Source organism: Chiloscyllium punctatum, chromosome 20, assembly GCF_047496795.1.
Source record: "Chiloscyllium punctatum isolate Juve2018m chromosome 20, sChiPun1.3, whole genome shotgun sequence".
Classification (NCBI taxonomy): Eukaryota; Metazoa; Chordata; class Chondrichthyes; order Orectolobiformes; family Hemiscylliidae; genus Chiloscyllium; species Chiloscyllium punctatum.
Genome location: NC_092758.1, coordinates 74,700,825 through 74,717,735, shown reverse-complemented (window position 1 = coordinate 74,717,735; position 16,911 = coordinate 74,700,825). Strand labels below are relative to the sequence as shown.

The 16,911-nt window shown below is 39.6% G+C and overlaps 1 protein-coding gene across 1 annotated transcript in view; it reads right to left on the bottom strand.

The window, feature by feature from the left end:
• The window catches only part of LOC140491822 (ran-binding protein 17-like), a 235,240-nt gene that overhangs the window by 94,795 nt on the left and 123,534 nt on the right, over positions 1-16,911 (bottom strand). Inside the window, exon 5 of the mRNA XM_072590217.1 lies at positions 3,029-3,195. Within this exon, the coding sequence (XP_072446318.1) occupies positions 3,029-3,195 (167 nt within the window). The remainder of the gene's footprint in view (positions 1-3,028; positions 3,196-16,911) is intronic.

Here is a 16,911-nt window from a genome sequence, read left to right as displayed (position 1 = left end):
CAAGAGAGAAAGAGAAGGGTTACTCACGAAAGCAGGCAGTAGCACTGATGCCAGGGCACTGTACGGGAACAGGTAAATGAAGAGGAGTAGGACAGGGAATTCTCAGTTTAAGCAGGGACAAGAGGCAATAGAAGGCAGGCTAAAGGGTGAAAAAAACCTCGAATGTAAAGTCATAGTTGAGTGGCAAAGGTCAGTAAAAGAAAAAGGCATGGGTTGATCAACTAAGGTGAAACTTTTTATCCACAGAAAAGTCCAATTTGAACATTGCAGTTTTTGACATATTAAAATGTAACTGCCCAAGGTGAACAGAACAGTTTTAAGTTAAGCAATTTTGTTGCTTTAAAGTCTAAATGCTTAAGAAACTGAAATCTGCTGACTACACCAGGAAGTCTGGTCAGGACAAGGGGCCCAAGCAGAGGAAATGAGGCTTCCCATCATAGTCACAAAGAACAATAGAAAATGAACACCTTGGTTACCACTTATTCTTTTGTGATCCAGCCACAACAGACAGTCGGCAAAAAAAAAATGCCAACTTCCTGAATGCTCACATTTACCAGTCAGCTGCTGAGACTTGATCTCCACCTCCTTGTTCCCAAAATCCACTTAGATTTCAACTGTATTCCAGAATCTAAACTCTTAGAAACTGAAAACGTTTGAGAAAAAAAGTCAAGGAACAAGGTCATATTTTCCAGATTTGGAAGCATGGAAAACAAAGCAACAATTAGCTTAATTTTCAATCTGTTATACCCATTTGTCTTACCCCTTTTTCATTTGCTTTCCTGAACAGTAAACGGTATCTTGCTTTCCTAGTTTAAGAATATTTATTTTCTTCTAGTTTGAATTAGTTCATCAGTCAATTGAACATTTTGGAAAAAAAAATTGACAAATTACAAATCATCTATCTTGGGTCACAGGTAAAGTTTTTAAAAACTTTAAAATATGTTCCTTCCAATGGTTCAACAAGTGAGCAACTGAGCCAAGCAGAGCTCAGGTCTAACTTTTATTTAAAGAAAAATAATATTCTTGTTTTCATTAATGACCTGTTGAATGTTATTATGCAAAAAATATGCTAAGTATTGAAGGTCCTTTACCACAGACACCTTTACCTCCCCAACAAAATAAAATGGCAAGTTTTGTATTTCAGGGGATAATAAAACAACAACACAATGCCTTATTATCAGAATTGAAGAAACCACATCAACAGTGAGAAAGTTTGACAAACTACGTTATTCAGCCACATCTATTATGTAAGGGTTGCAGGCTGCTCATGTTCAATTTGACCATAAGATAAAGGAGCAGAGTTAGGCCACTCAATCTAACAACTCTGCTCCGCCATTCAATCAGGGCTGATAGGTTTCTCAACCCCATTTCTCGCCTTCTCCACATAACCTTTGAATCCCCTTAATCAAGAGCTTTTATGATTAGATTAGATTAGATTCCCTACAGTGTGGAAACAGGCCCTTCGGCCCAACAAGTCCACACTGACTCTCCGAAGAGAAACCCACCCAGACCCATTCCCCTACATTTACCACTGACTAATGCACCTAACACTACAGGCAATTTAGCATGGCCAATTCACCTAACCTGCACATCTTTGGACTGTGGGAGGAAACCGGAGCACCCAGAGGAAACCCATGCAGACACGGGAAGAACGTGCAAACTTCACACAGAGAGTCACCCAAGGCTGGAATCGAAGCTGGATCCCTGGTGCTGTGAGGCAGCAGTGCTAACCACTGCACCACCATGCCGCCCGACCTATATTGCTGTTTTTAAATATACTCAAAAACTTGACATGCTTTGCCTTCTCGAATGAGCTCCACAGATTCACCAACCTCTGGCTGAAAAAAATCCTTATCTCAATTCTTTGCTCAGAATGTGCCCTCAGGTTTTAGTCTCTCCTACAAGTGGAAACATCTTCTCCATGTCTGCTCTGCCTGGCTGTCTCAATATTCTGTAAATGTCAATGAGGTTCCCCTTCATCCTTCTAAAGTCCACTGAGTACAATCTCAGAGTCCTCAAATGCTCCTCATATCCTGGGATCATTCTTCTGAACTCCTCTGGATCCCCACAAGGGCAGCATATAAGACAAATTTGTTTGTTTTGCTAATTACATCTAATATATTATGGAAGCAATCAAACAATAAATTACACTGGAAAAGTTGATAAAGACAGAGCCCTGAAGAAAGCTTTATCCTATTTGTCATATAGCAGTTCGGTGCTTTCCAAAGCAATAATTACAAAATATTCACAGCAGAGCTACAGGCCATTCAGCCAGTCTTTAGGTTCCAGCAGAGCGTCCTTTCATCCCTCTTAATCTAGCCCTATCAGCATATCAACACATCCCTTTTTCCCCCCTCATGTGCTTACCTATGTAACGACTTGCTGGGATAGCCGATCCCAAGAAGCATTTCAATCATATTTAGAGGACATCAATAAAAAACTTTTTCTTATTTTGCACAATTTCTCACTTCAGACTAATATTCTTTCCCATTCTGCCAACTTTCTGCCACCATTCTTGAAGGGCTTTTTCCCAAAACGTCGATTTTCCTGCTCCTCGGATGCTGCCTGACCTGCTGTGCTTTTCCAGCGCCACACTCTTGACTCTAAACTTCAGCATCTGCAGTATTTACTTTTGCCCAACTTTCTTCTCTCCCTCCCCTCCAAATAGTATTGACTCTTTTGCTGGCATTAGGTTCCAAGCTGTCGTCCCTTCATCCTTCTGTTGTGTATGGATCGGTTTCTCACTGCATAAGTCTCTATAGAGCCTATGCATCTCATTTTAAATTCATCACCTCAAACTTTCTGATTACCGTCAACAACAGCAAGTCTTTAACTATTGGTGGTGTACGACTCAATTTCCCCCCAGTATAAATGAATAGCTTAAAGAAATGATATACTAGAAAATAAAATGTACTGAAATCATAACAATAATATTGTTGCATGTAATTATATATAAAGTATGTACAATATTTTTCAGGACATTAAGTAACTTTGTTCTATATGGCAAAATATTAGTGCACTTTCTTACCTGTAAAAATTTGGTGACATCAGCAATCACCTCCCTGAAGGCAAGTTTATCTTTCCGGACCTCAAACCATCCCATTTTCGTAATTTTGGCTATAAGATGCACCAAGGCTTGGATCACAAAGGGTTCTAGCTTTGGACATGACGCCAAATAGTTCAAGATGTAGTTCCCTGTAAGAACAATTTGAACTGTTTTTTTAAAAAAAAGCAAAATTTAAACTACAGGAACATGAAAAGAGGGCCTCCTGTTTCAAGTCATTGGTTGTCAAGTCAACTTGATCCTCCAAAAATGGCAACTGTAGTGAGAATCAGATCACAAACTCTACATTATGTATATTTAAAAGTCATCATGATTCAGCAAAAGTGAAGTGTAGAATGGTGTTGGGAGAGCTTCCATTTTCTGGTGGAAGATGTAACTGAAAACAGTGGAAAAACAGTCACTCTAAGTAGCGAATGTGTTGGGGTTGGGGTTGTGGGAATAAGAAAAAGGATGGACACAAGATAGGAGTATGAGGAATATTTGGCAGGATAGGACAAGTACAATAGCACAAGTGGAAAAAAAACTGCCAGAAGAGCCAAGAGGGATCCAACCTGATACTGTCAGATATGCAACAGCCAAAGTAACAAATGGAATCTTTGTTACAGTTGGCATTTATTGTAAACTTGAAATTAAACAGAAGTTACTATGACAGCAGCAGAATCGCCCTGACAATCAACATTAAATCAGGAGCAGCCCAAATCAATGTTATGAGCAGAGGGAACTAGGAAAGGATTCAGTAGTTTTTATTCACAAGATCTGCCAAGATGGTTCTTGTATTAATCAGAACACTCTCAGTTTTCCTTCTCCTGATACTATCACTGGCTTGCAGGAGGCACAGGATGGGTGGTTCACACTTAGCAGTGATTATATGAATTAAAACCAATTTACGCCTCATTGGACAAGGTACAACCACTTAGGGTTTTTACATCAAAAATAGCAATGCAGAGAGGACGTTTTTGTCAATTCAACTCGTTGTTTGGAAAGTGCACATTGGAATGATATTAGCAGTGTAACAGTGATATCAATTTATTTTTCTGTATTTTTGATTGTGAACTGAAAGAGGAATGTAGAAAAACAGAAGCAGGAGAAAAACATTCAGTACAACAAGCATGCTCCACCATTCAATATGATCATGGCTGATCATCAAACTCAGAACCTCGTTTGCACTTCCTCCCTGTTATTTGATTCCTTTAGCCCTAAGAATGACACCTAACCCCTTCTTGAAAACATTCAAAATTTTGGCCTCAACCACTTTTCATGGTAGGAAATTCCACATCATTCTCTGGGGGAAGAAATTTCTCCTCATCTTAATCCTAAATGGTCTACACTCTAGCATTTGACTGTGACTATTTGCACAGCATTCCCTGTCATCAAGAACATCCTTTCTGCATTTATCCTATCTAGTCCTGTTAGAATTTTTCAAGTTTCTATGATATGCCACCTCAGAGTCATTGACCTGTATGGCGTAGGAACAAACACTTCGGTCCAATTCATCCACGCCAATCAGATATCCTAAATTAACCTTGTCCCATTTGCCACATGTTGCCCATATCTTCCTATTCATATACCCATGCAGATGCCTTTTAAATGCTGTAATCCACCACTTCCTCTGGCAACGCGTTCCATACATGCACCACTCTGCATGAAAAAGTTGCCCCTTGGATCTCTTTTAAATCTTTTCCTTCCCACCACAAACCTAAGTCCTCTGGTTTTAACCTCCACTACCCTGAAAAAAGACCTTGGCTGTTCACCCTATCCATGCCCCTCATGATTTTATAAACTTAAGGTTGCCCCTCAGCCTTCGATGGTCGAGGGAAAATAGCCCCAGCCTATTCAGCCTCTCCCTATAGCTCAAACCCTCCAACCCTGGTAATATCCTTGTAAATCTTTTCTAATCAGTTTAGAAACACAGTATTCCAAAAGTAGCCTAACCAATGTCCTGTACAGCTGCAACATGATCTCCCAACTTTTATACTCAATTTAGTGACCAATGAAGGCAAAAATACCAAATGTCTTCTTCAATACCAGTGACTCTACTTCCAAGTACTTCCAAAATCCAGTGAATATAGTCCAAATCGATCCTGTCTCTTATCACTTATCAGTCCTGCCATTCCAAGAATCAGTCTGGGAATTCTTTGGTGTGTTCCTTCCACAGACAAAATTATTCTTCAGATAAAGAGATCAAAATGGCACACAATACTCTAGGTGTGGTTTAAGGCCCTGTATGATCATAGCAAAACATCCTGCTCCTGTACGGAATCCTGTCAATATGAAGGCCAACCTTCCATTTGCTTTCTTCATTTTCTGCTGCAACTGCATGCTTACCTTCAGCACCTGGAGAGCATGGACGTCCAGGTCTCATTGTACCTCTTCCCTTTCCCAATTACTCAGATACAAACTGCCTTCCTGTTTTTGCTACCAAAGTGGATAAACTCACATTTATCTATGTTAGTTATCATTTGCCATGCATTTCCCCACTCAATTCACTTGTCCAAAACACACAGAAACATCTCTGCATTCGCCTCACAGCCACCCTCCCAACCAAATCTGTATTGTCTGCAAACTTGGAGATATTACATTTAATTCCCTCATCTAAATTATTAATAAAAATTGTGAATAGCTGGATAAGTTTGAGGTAACACCCTAGTCATTGTCTACCACTTCCTTCTACCAACGAGTTCCCTATCCATGTCATCACATTACCCCAATCTCATGAGCGTTATTTTTATATGCTAATTTTTCATTTGGGATCTTATTGAAAACTTTCTGAAAGGCCAGATAAACTACAGCTGCCAGTTTCAACCTATCAACTTGTCTTGTCACTGATTTATCTTTTGTGAGTCCATGCTGTCTCTGATCCTGTTACTATTTTCCAAGCGCTCTGCTATTAAATCTTTTATAATGGACTCTCATATTTTCCCCACGGTTGATGTCAGGCTAACTGGCCTATAGTTCCCGGTTTCTTCACTTTAGTAGTGGGGTTACACTGTCTACTCTTCAATCCATCGGAATTATGTTCATAGAACTCTGGAAGTGACCATCAATGCATCTACTATTTCTAGGGCCACTTCCTTAAGTAGATTATCAGGCCAAGGGAATTTATCCACTTTTAACTCCATCATCAACTTCCCCAATACCATTTCCCTTCCAATACTAATTTCCATCAGCTCCTCCTTCTCAGTAAATGTTATCTGAGCCCTCTTTTGTGAAGACAGACCCAAAATATGTATTTAATTTGTCTTTGTTCCCCACTATAATTTCCCCATTTCTGACTGTAAGGGTCTTACATACCTGTAGAATATTTTATGATCAGTTTGTGTGTTCTCTGCAAGCTGACTTTCATTCTCTATTTTCTCCCTCTAAATATATCTTTTTGCCCTCCTTTACTGAATTCTAAACTGCTCCTAATACCCAGGTCTACTGCTTTATTTGGCCAATTTAAATATTCTCTGATGCTAATTTTGCTTGTTAGTCATGGTCATGCTACCTTTCACAATTTAGTTTTGTACCGAACAGAAATGTGCAATTGGTGCAGTTCAACCATGCACTCTTTAAATGTTTGCCATTGCCTATTGTTATGAAGATGTGGGTGCACTGTACCTTTAAGAGGGTTAAGAGATAATAGAACTACCTGACAGCACCAAGTGTTCTGAATAAGGTAACAATGTAATACCTGGTCGAAAGCTAGATTAGCTGGTTGCCTGGCAATGACAAAACAGATTTGAATTAGGCCAATCAATCAGTTTAAACTGTCTTGAAAAATACCAAATTCCAATCAAGTTTGAATTTAGTATATTGACAATCTTAAAAGCCAATGACACAATCCAATGCTTTGGGAGGGTGGGGTATAAGACTGGGGAAAATTGAACAGTTGGGAGAAGAACTGCCAAACCAAAGACATCTGTAGACTGCCTGGAGAATAGCACTCTTAAAAGGTACTTTTATCGATCTGTGACCTGTGAAGCATAATCCCTAAGAAGAAAAGAAGACATAGGAAGATCCAAATAGAAGATTTGACAGCTGGCTGGTTTCGAAAACTTGAATTTTTGGTAAATCTTAATCAGAGGGCTTTATCAGACTTGTATTTTAGAAGGGAAGGTAGAAGATAGGTTCGAGGAAGGAGTTGTAAATAATTGTTAGTTAATTATTCTCTGTTATTCTTTAAGAAATAAAGTTAATTTTTACTTTAACCAGCTCTTGGCTCTCAAATGTTCAGATTACTACACAGGATAACTCGTCTGTGTTGCTAGTTTAAGTGAAGCAGGAAGTTTTACCCCATGTCGTAAGACTATCCACCATTATCCAATGAAGCAATGTTCCCCATTTAGCATAGCCAGCTCATCCCCCTTACTATCATCATTTCCTTTATTGAGACTCAGGTCCCTAGTCTCAGAATCAACCACTTCACTCTCCATCTTAATGAAGGATCCAATCGAATTATGATCACTCTTTGCCAAGGGGCCTCACACAGCTCAATTACCATTTATTCCTTTCTCATTACATAATACCCGATCTAGGGTGGCTGCTCTCTAGTTAATTCCTCAATGCATTGATGCAGCAAACCAACCATGCACACTTCAGGAACTCCTCCTCTCCAGTTTTGTTACTGATTTGATTTGCCTAATCTAAATGTAGGTTAAAGTCACTCATGATTACGGCTGTGGCTTTATTGCTTGCATCACTAATTTCCTATTTAATGACTTCTCAAACATTATCATATTATTTTGAGGGTATACAACCCCCACTGTCATAATTAGATATTTCTAATCTATACACATATAGATTGCACTTCATCAGGCAGATAAATTGAGTAATTATGCATATTTTCATGAACGTTAGCTTTTATGATGACTCTAGGAATAATTGGGCTTTATTTCTAGCATGCTACCCTAATGAGTCTAGAGGAGAGGAGAATTACTGAAAGCAGCTTGTGGATTTCCATATTATTCTGTAAATACATAATGTCCCAAAGTTGCTTTCAAGTTTCAATGGCATTATTACACTGACATAATACTGAAAGTTTCACCATTATTCCCACAGTATTACAACCAATTGTCTGACTGAATGGTTGATCCTGATGAAGGGCTTTTGCCCGAAACATCGATTTCGCTGCTCGTTGGATGCTGCCTGAACTGCTGTGCTCTTCCAGCACCACTAATCCAGTAGTTGCTTTCCAGCATCTGCAGTCATTGTTTTTACCTCATGAATTTAAATGGCCTACTTGGGTTCCTGTTGAGTTTTCTCATTTGGAGATAAGCTCCCCACAGCTACCTTTTTATATTTTTCTAGATTCCTTGCCCCAAAAGCCATGAAAGGGATGACTAAGAAACCACTGTGTGGCCAGCCATACTCATTTCACAAAGGAATCAGTGGACTAATTCATATTATCATTGGACGAGTAGTATAGAGACCTGGATTCAAATCGAACAGTGGCTGACACTGATCATACTTTACAGACAAAATCCCAAAAACATCATCATTATTCATGGGTATATCCTGTTCCACCAGGAAAATAGATCCAGCAGAGGCGGGTAGCACAATTGCATACAATCGAGTGAACTAACTCTTCAATATTGACTCTGAACCGCATGAAGTCTCATGGTATCAGGTCAACTATGGGCAGGAAAACCACCTGTTTTCAACATACCACACTGCCATTGGCTGATGGATCACTACTTCTCCATGTCGAACTGCACTTGGAGGAAACACTAGGTGGTGATAAGGGTGCAGAACGTACTCTGGTTGGGGGACTTGAAACTCGGTCCAAGCTGATCAGATTTTAAAAGACATTGCTGCTGGGGTTGGTTCCGAGGCAGTTGGGGAGGAAATCTTCAAAAGGGAAACTCATCTTCACCAATCTTCCTGCTGCAGATGCATTTGCCCAGGATAGTGTCAGTAAGTGTGACCACAGCATGGTCGTTATAGAGACGAATTGCCACCTTCACACATTAACAATGCTCTCTATTGTTTCACATGTCCTATCAAGATGCTAAATGGGATAAACTTCGAACAGATATAAAAACTTAAGATTTGGCATCCATCAAGTGCTATCGGCCATCAGCAGCAGCTAAATTATATGCCAATACAATGTGCAACCTTATGGGCTGACATCCCCCACTCTACATTTACTATCATGCCACAGGATCAGCTCTGCTTTAATGATGAATGAAGTAAGGCATGCCAGGAGCAGCACCAGGCTTACCTTAAAATGAGATGAAAACCTGGTAAAGCCCTACAAAACGGGATTACTTGTGTTCCAAACAATATAAGCAGCAATAGATAGCTGTAGAATCCCTTAGTTTTGTCTACCAGATCCAAGCTATACAGTCCTGAGACATCAAATTGTGAACAGTGGTAGACAATTAACTCACTGGAAAGAGAGGCTTAACAAATACTCCCCATTCTGTATAAATGGGAAAGCAACAGATATGGCTCTCAACAATCTTCAGCCAGAACTGTCAAGTGGATGATCTATCTTGGACTCCCAACAATCCCTAATATCACAGATACCAGTCGCAGATAATTTGATTCATTCCATATGATATCAAGAAATGGCTCAAGACACTGGATCCTGCAAAACCTATGGACCGTGACAATATTCTAGCAATAGTACTGAAGACTTGTGCTCCGTGCTCCAGAACTTGCTGCACATCTAACCAAGCTGTTCCAACACTGGCAACCAGTTGATAATGTGGAAAATTGCCTAGATACATCTTGCACACAATAAGCAAGACAAATTTAACCCAGCCAATTATCACCTCAATCTATTCTCCATCATCAGTAAAGTGATAGAAGGAATCATCAATACTACTGGCACCAGCTCAGCACTAAAGATAAAAAACAAACTGCTGGAAATCTGAAACAAAAAGATTGGGACCTTTGAAGGAGCCGAGGTGAACCATCCACTCAGCACTTCTGGCTGAATATTGCTACGAATGTGTCAGCCCTATCTTTTGTGCTGATTTGGCGTTGAGGATGGGAATAATTGTGGACCCTCCTCCTCCAGTGAGTTGTTTAATTGTCCACCACCAGAGATGAGTGGATGTGGCAGGACTGCAGAACTTAGATTTGATCCATTGGTTGTGGGGTCAATGTTCATCTCCAATAAGATGGAATCAACCATTCCCCCTGATATTCAATGTCGTCACCATATCAACATCCTGTGGGTTACTTTCGACAAGGAATTGAACTGGATTAGCCATGTAAATACAGTGGCAAGTCAGCATTGCAGAAAGTCATGAAGGCACCTTTCAAACCCATGACCACTACCACATAAAAAGATAAAGGCACAGGATGCATGGGAGCACTATCACCTACAAGTTCCCCTCCAAGGCATTCACCATCCAAACTCTGAAATATATTGCTGTTGCTTCAGTGTTGCTGGGTAAAAATCCTGGAATTGCCTCCTAATAGCACTGTGGGTCGATCAACAGTGCATGGATTGTAGCATTCATAAAGGCAGCTCACCATCACCTTGTGAAGGGCAACACAGATGGGCAATAAATGACAGAGTGATTCCATTGTCCTATGAACTAATGAGCAATAAATTCTCACCCCTCTCTTAATTCATTTGAGTCCTCTGAGATCCTCATTGCACAACTACCAACCATCAGCCTTTAGTTTCAAAGTATGCACAATTATTCTCTACTTCCACCCTTCTGGTGCCCTGATCAGTTTTAAAACCTCTATCAGGTCACATCAAAGCCTTCGCTTTTCTGGTAGACTACCAAGGACAGATTTTCAATTTCCTGTTTGCCAATGACTGTACACTAGCTGCAAATTCAGAGCTGAATGTGCAATATAGCACATAGCTGTTTTCCAATGCTCAAGAAAACTTCAGCTTTATAACGAGTGCAAAGGAATCTGAAGTGTTACCTGCTCCCAGAAAACCTCCAAGAAACCAAAATTTCAGTTTGTGATCATAACCTGTCAGCAATTGATACATTCACTTATTTCAGCTGTGCAATCTCTTCAGCTATCTATATTTAAAATAAGACACATGCAAAAATGACCAAAAGCTAGCCGAAGCTTCAGCTGACAACAGACATCCATGGGAACAAAGAGTAAGGCTGCCTATCAAATGAAAGTCTATGAAGTATTCTGACCATCCTGTTCCACTCATGCAAGACTTGGACTGCAGGCCATAATCAGGCTCAGAAGTTCAAATACTTTCACTTGAGCTGCCTTCAAAAGCTGCAGGACAGAAACTTGAGAGGCTCAGCTGACTAACATTCAAAGCATCAACATAAGACTGAGACAATCACAATTGAGTTTGATGGTCATGCAGCCAAAAAAAAACTTGGGAGCTTGAGTCTTGACTGCACTCTTGTGGTGATCCAAAAAAGTGCTGAAAAGAAATTCTGAAGGGTTCACTCGTTGCACTTTGAATCCAGGGAAAAGCTCACACAAGTTCACTGAAAGCAAATCAAAAGCAAATCAAAGGCAGAGAATAATACAAAGAGAGAAAATCCAAAGTCAGCGGTCTATCCAAAACAGAGACCTGGCACTGCCCTGTTCCAATTGTAGCAGAACCTTTTTAGCCACAGATCATGCTGAACATGTTTATCCTCACCTCAAAGGACAAGCAAGAACAGTTGAAATACAAACACATTTAAAGTCAAAAAGCACTGTGTGGGGAAAAAAAAACTTTTTTTAACATCTCAGTGGCTATTCAAACTTTTGAACATATTTCTCCAGAGAGTATATAATGGCCCACACATTAAAGCAGAAAGCAGGAAAGATACAGGAGTGCCCAGTAGCAGAAGAAGAACCCAACAAGGTTGAGTGTGGAAGACATTTTGATCTTAACAGACCAGCTTATTTAAATAAATCAGACTGAACGTGGCTTAACAGCTGAGGAAATTGACAAGTTAACTAGTCAACAGAAGTAGAAATGAATCACAAGAGACTGCAACAGTTGGTAAATTGCAACTAAGTGTGGAGAGAAGTCACAACAAACAAATTTAAACCAAATCAGAAGACCTACAGATGGTTCACATGTGTGGTTACAACATCAAAGAGGAGCCAAATGTCTGAGGCCAATAATAATCTAATGATTCAAATTTTCTAACAAGCATTCTGACTGACTAATTTTGCCTTAGATAAGGAACAATTAATACTAACACAGGAGTACTGAGCTTTCATTTTCAGTCTGCTGTTGCTGATGAAAAATTTCAGATAAGCCATTTCCAGCCTAGCTTAACTTATTGAAAAATGCCTAGCAAAATATCTTGATAAAATATCAGCAGCTCTGATTTCATGAATTCCTTAAATTAGCTAATGGGTGTGAAACAAACAAATGGGGATTGTGTTCTTTTTCGGGTTGGCAACTTGTAATCAGTGGGGCTCCACAGGGATCAGTGCTGGGACAACTGCTTACAATATATATTGATGACTTAAAGGAACGAAGCAAATGTACTGGAGCCAAATTTGCAGATGACACAAATATAGACAGAAAGGCAAGTTGCAGGAGGGACTCAAAGGGTTTATAGAGATATTGATAGTTAACTAAGTGCAAAAAGTTGGCAAATTGAGTAAAATGTGGTAAAATGTGAAGTTGTTTATTTCTGAAAGAAAAACCAAAAACAATTCACTTAAATGGAGAAAAACTACAGAAAAATGCATCAGAATGGGAGTTGGGGGTACCTGTGAACAAAACACACCAATCCAGTACACAGGTACTGCATATAATCAAGAAGAGTGAAGGAATGCTGGTCCTTACTTCAAGGAAGTTGGAATGTAAGAGCAGAACAGTCTTACTGCATCTATAAGACCACATGTGCATCACTGCGAACAATTTTGGTCCCCTTTTTAAGAAAATATATCATTTCATTGGAGGCAGTTCAGAGAACCAGGAGGGAGGTTTTGTCTTAAAAGCAAAAGTTAAATAGGTTGTAACCCCCAGGATGTTGATAGTGGGGGATTCAGTGATGGTAACAAATGTCAAGGAATGGTGGCTAGATTGTTTCTTATTCAAGATGATCATTTGTGTGATACAAATGTTATTCCAGCTGCAAAACTTAGGAAACTCTGATGAACATCACATCTGTGTTTCCCATTATTTCAAAATAGTCAGGTTTATACGGAACTTTACAAATATATGAAATTCCTATCAGAATTAAGAGATCGTCCCATGGCTTTCATACATTAAAGTAAGTAGTTTCTTTCAAACCCAGATCCTCTCCCAACTGATAGAAGCTACGCAGCAGATATATAGGAATACGACCATCTGTGAGTTCCTTTTCAAGCCACACACCATCCTGACTTGGAGCTACACTGCCAATTTTCTATGGTCAATTCCTGGAACCTTTTGCAAACAGCACTGTAGTCGACATACACCCAAAGAACTGCAGTGGTTCAAAAACACTGCTTGTTGACACATTTTCGAGGACAATTAGGATGGGCAATAAATGCTGTCCTAGTTTATGATATCCATATATTGTAAATACAAATAAAAATTGTTGAACTATATTGCCTAGTTCTCTGATTTCCAGATAATTGCAGACCAGAAAAACAAAACAAGACATGAATTGGGATTCCGTAAAAGTCCTGATGCAATGACTCCATAGGAATTAATTGGGGATTCTAATTTCCAGTAAACAGATCTCCCACTCCCATGGAGCCTCTGGTGTCTCTGAGCTCAAGTGGGAGACTTCAGACCTTTCCAACTTATTCACTTGGAGGTACCGAGCAACTGTTAGACTAGGACTTTTCTGTCTATCTGTTGGATGTCTACATAATTACCCTCTTCTAGCTCTACTTTTAATTCCCCCAACAAATGCTTTTAACCCCTCAAATAAATCAGCACTCTACTTCCATCTGACATTCCCAATTCCTCTCCTCAGCCCTTCAACTGCACCCACCTCAACCTGATTGAACTCCTCTTCCCTGCCCGACCCTTTATCTCACCACCAACACCCCAAACCAACCTGATTTTACCTTACCACATCATTCCCCCACCCAACCTGACAATACCCCTTTGTTTATTGAAGAATGTTACTCTGCATAAAGTATAACTTTCTTTAAGGAGAAAACTGCACGTATATTGAATTCATATAACAGCTATGTTTCAGAATTAAGAATTGCTTTTATAGCCGGATTATTATTCTGTTTACACTTGGCTAAACAAAAATGATATTGACAATCCAAATTCACCCAAGGAACAGATTCCAAAGCATTCTAAACTTCAATGAATTCTGATGTTAACATGAAAAATAATTGCTCAAGCTCCAGTCATCATAATGACAGTGAAGAACAGCCAGAAAGTTCATAAAAAAGCACAAACTGAGAGTTAGGAACTTTTAAAACCTCATGTTGAGTCGTGCTGCCAAATAATGAATCACTGAAATCTCCAGCTGTTTAAAAAGCCTTGTCAGGCAGCAAGTAACTTTCTTATAAATGAAAAGAGTTGAAGCGAATTAGAGGATGAAGCATTGAAATGGGCAATTTTCCCATTACAAGGTACTAACTTCAAAACTGACTTTCAATGTATTTCTTCTTTATCTCCTAGTCCATTTCTCTTTCTGGATTCTCAATTTGGACAATTATCTTGCTTTTAACTGTCACTTTAAGAGCTGTTTTGATAAAAACAAAAAAAGTTGCCATGAAACATTACAACATATTGGAATCAAACATACCCACAGGGCTTTTACTTTTACTCAAGAAAGTTGGAAGAGAGACTAGTTAAAAAATAATAGTAGAATTTTGACAACCTTGCACACTGTAGTATGATTTAGTTTGTTTCCCAAAGCATAGTTACTGGTTGAAGGAAATCATCAGTCTTTTTCTGTAATTTATCTCTGCTTCTTTCCAAACTCCACTTCTTCTTTCGAGTCCTGACCCCTCTCTTTCACATCTACTTCCAGTATCGAAACAGTTTGGCTCTTACAGATCACTCATATATTAAACTATTTATGTCTCATCTTTCTTTTCCATAACAGCATTTTTGGACTCAATGGGCCAAATAGCCTGCTTCCACACAATCGGCATTCTATGATTCTATGAAAGTAACAGGGCGAAAGACCAATAAATCACCTGGCCTGATGGGAAGAATCCAAGTATATTAAAGGAAGCCATTACAAAGATAACAGATGCACTGGTTAGTCTACATCCAGGAATTCCTATAATCCTTAGGTCTGACATGTAATTTATTGCAAGTAGTAATACAGATAAGGCAGGTGAGTTTAGAGCCTAGAGCCTGGATTAGTACATAGAATTATGATGTGGTAGCCATTAAAGAAGCTTTGTTGAGAGAAAGGCAGGTCAGAGTTTAAATGATTCGGGTGTGACAGAAAGGAATGTAAAAGGGGTGGAGGAGTTGCACTACTAATTAAACAAGAATGTCACAGCTGTGCTAAGAGACAACATCTTGGCTTATCCCAAATGCAGTGTGTCAACATCCTCCAAAACTTTTCAGTTTGGTTTTTAAACAATGAGATTCTGCAAAAGTCCCAGAGGGTTGGAAAACTATGAGTGAAACACCTTCAATTAAAAAGGAAAGGAAAGGAAACAAACAACAGGTGACTATAGGCCACTTAGATAACTATCTGTTACTGGGAAAAATGTTAAGAGTCTCTTATAGAGGATGTAACAGCAGAGCATTTAGAAATATATAATATGACCAAGCAGCATCAACATGGCTTCATGAAAGGGAACAAGTGGATATAATATATTTGGACTTTCAGAAGGCATTTGATAAGGTACCACACATTAGGCTAAATAAAATAAAAGCCCATGGTGTTCGAGGTAGTACGGAGAAAGGATAACTATCTCGTAGAAGGTAGAGAGTTGCGATAAAGCAAGCATTTTCAGGATCGCAATCTATGGACTGCCACAGGGATGAATGATCGGGCCACAATTATTTATAAGGTATATTGATAATTTGGATGGGATAATTGAATATACTATAGCCAACTTGACACAAAAAGAGTCTGTAGAGGGATTTAGATAGGTTACATGCAGGCAAAAAACTTGGCAGACAAAATAAAATGTGGGGAGATGTGAGATTATGCACTTCAGCAGGAACAATAGAGGAGCTGAATATTATTTAAGAAAAGCAGAAAGCTACAGGACAGGGGGTTTTAAACGTCCTTGTCCATAAATCATAAAATCTAGGATCCAAGTTCGATGGATAACAGGGAAGGCAAATGAAATGTAGGCCTTCATACTCCATTTTGACTGAGGGAAAAGTATGGGGGTTTTGCTAAGATTATCCAGGCAGATGGAATGTTGTACAGTTTTGGGTCGCTTACCTTCCCTTGGTCAGCACAGTGGCTCAGTGGTTAGCAATGCTTCTTCACAGAAACAGGGGTTTGATTCCAGCCTCAGACAACTACCTACGTGGAGTTTACACATTCTCCGTGTCCGCACTGGTTTTCTCCGGGTGCTCCAGTTTCCTCCAACAGTCCAAAGACATGCAGGTTAGGTGAATTGTCCATAGTGTCCGAAAATGTATAGGCTAAGTGGGTTAGCCATGGGAAATGCAGGTTTACAGGAATAGGGCTCTTCAGAGGGTTGCTTTCATTTCGATGGGCTAAGGAAAGATATAAGGTAAAAACAATGACTGCAGATGCTGAAAACCAGATTCTGGATTAGTGGTGCTGGAAGAGCACAGCAGTTCAGGCAGCATCCAACGAGCAGCGAAATCAATGTTTCGGGCAATAGCCCTTCATCAGGAATAAAGGCAGTGAGCCTGAAGCGTGGAGAGATAAGCTAGAGGAGGGTGGGGGTGGGGAGAGAGTAGCATAGAGTACAATGGGTGAGTGGGGGAGGAGATGAAGGTGATAGGTCAAGGAGGAGAGGGTGGAGTGGATAGGTGGAAAAGAAGATAGGCAGGTAGGACAAGTCAA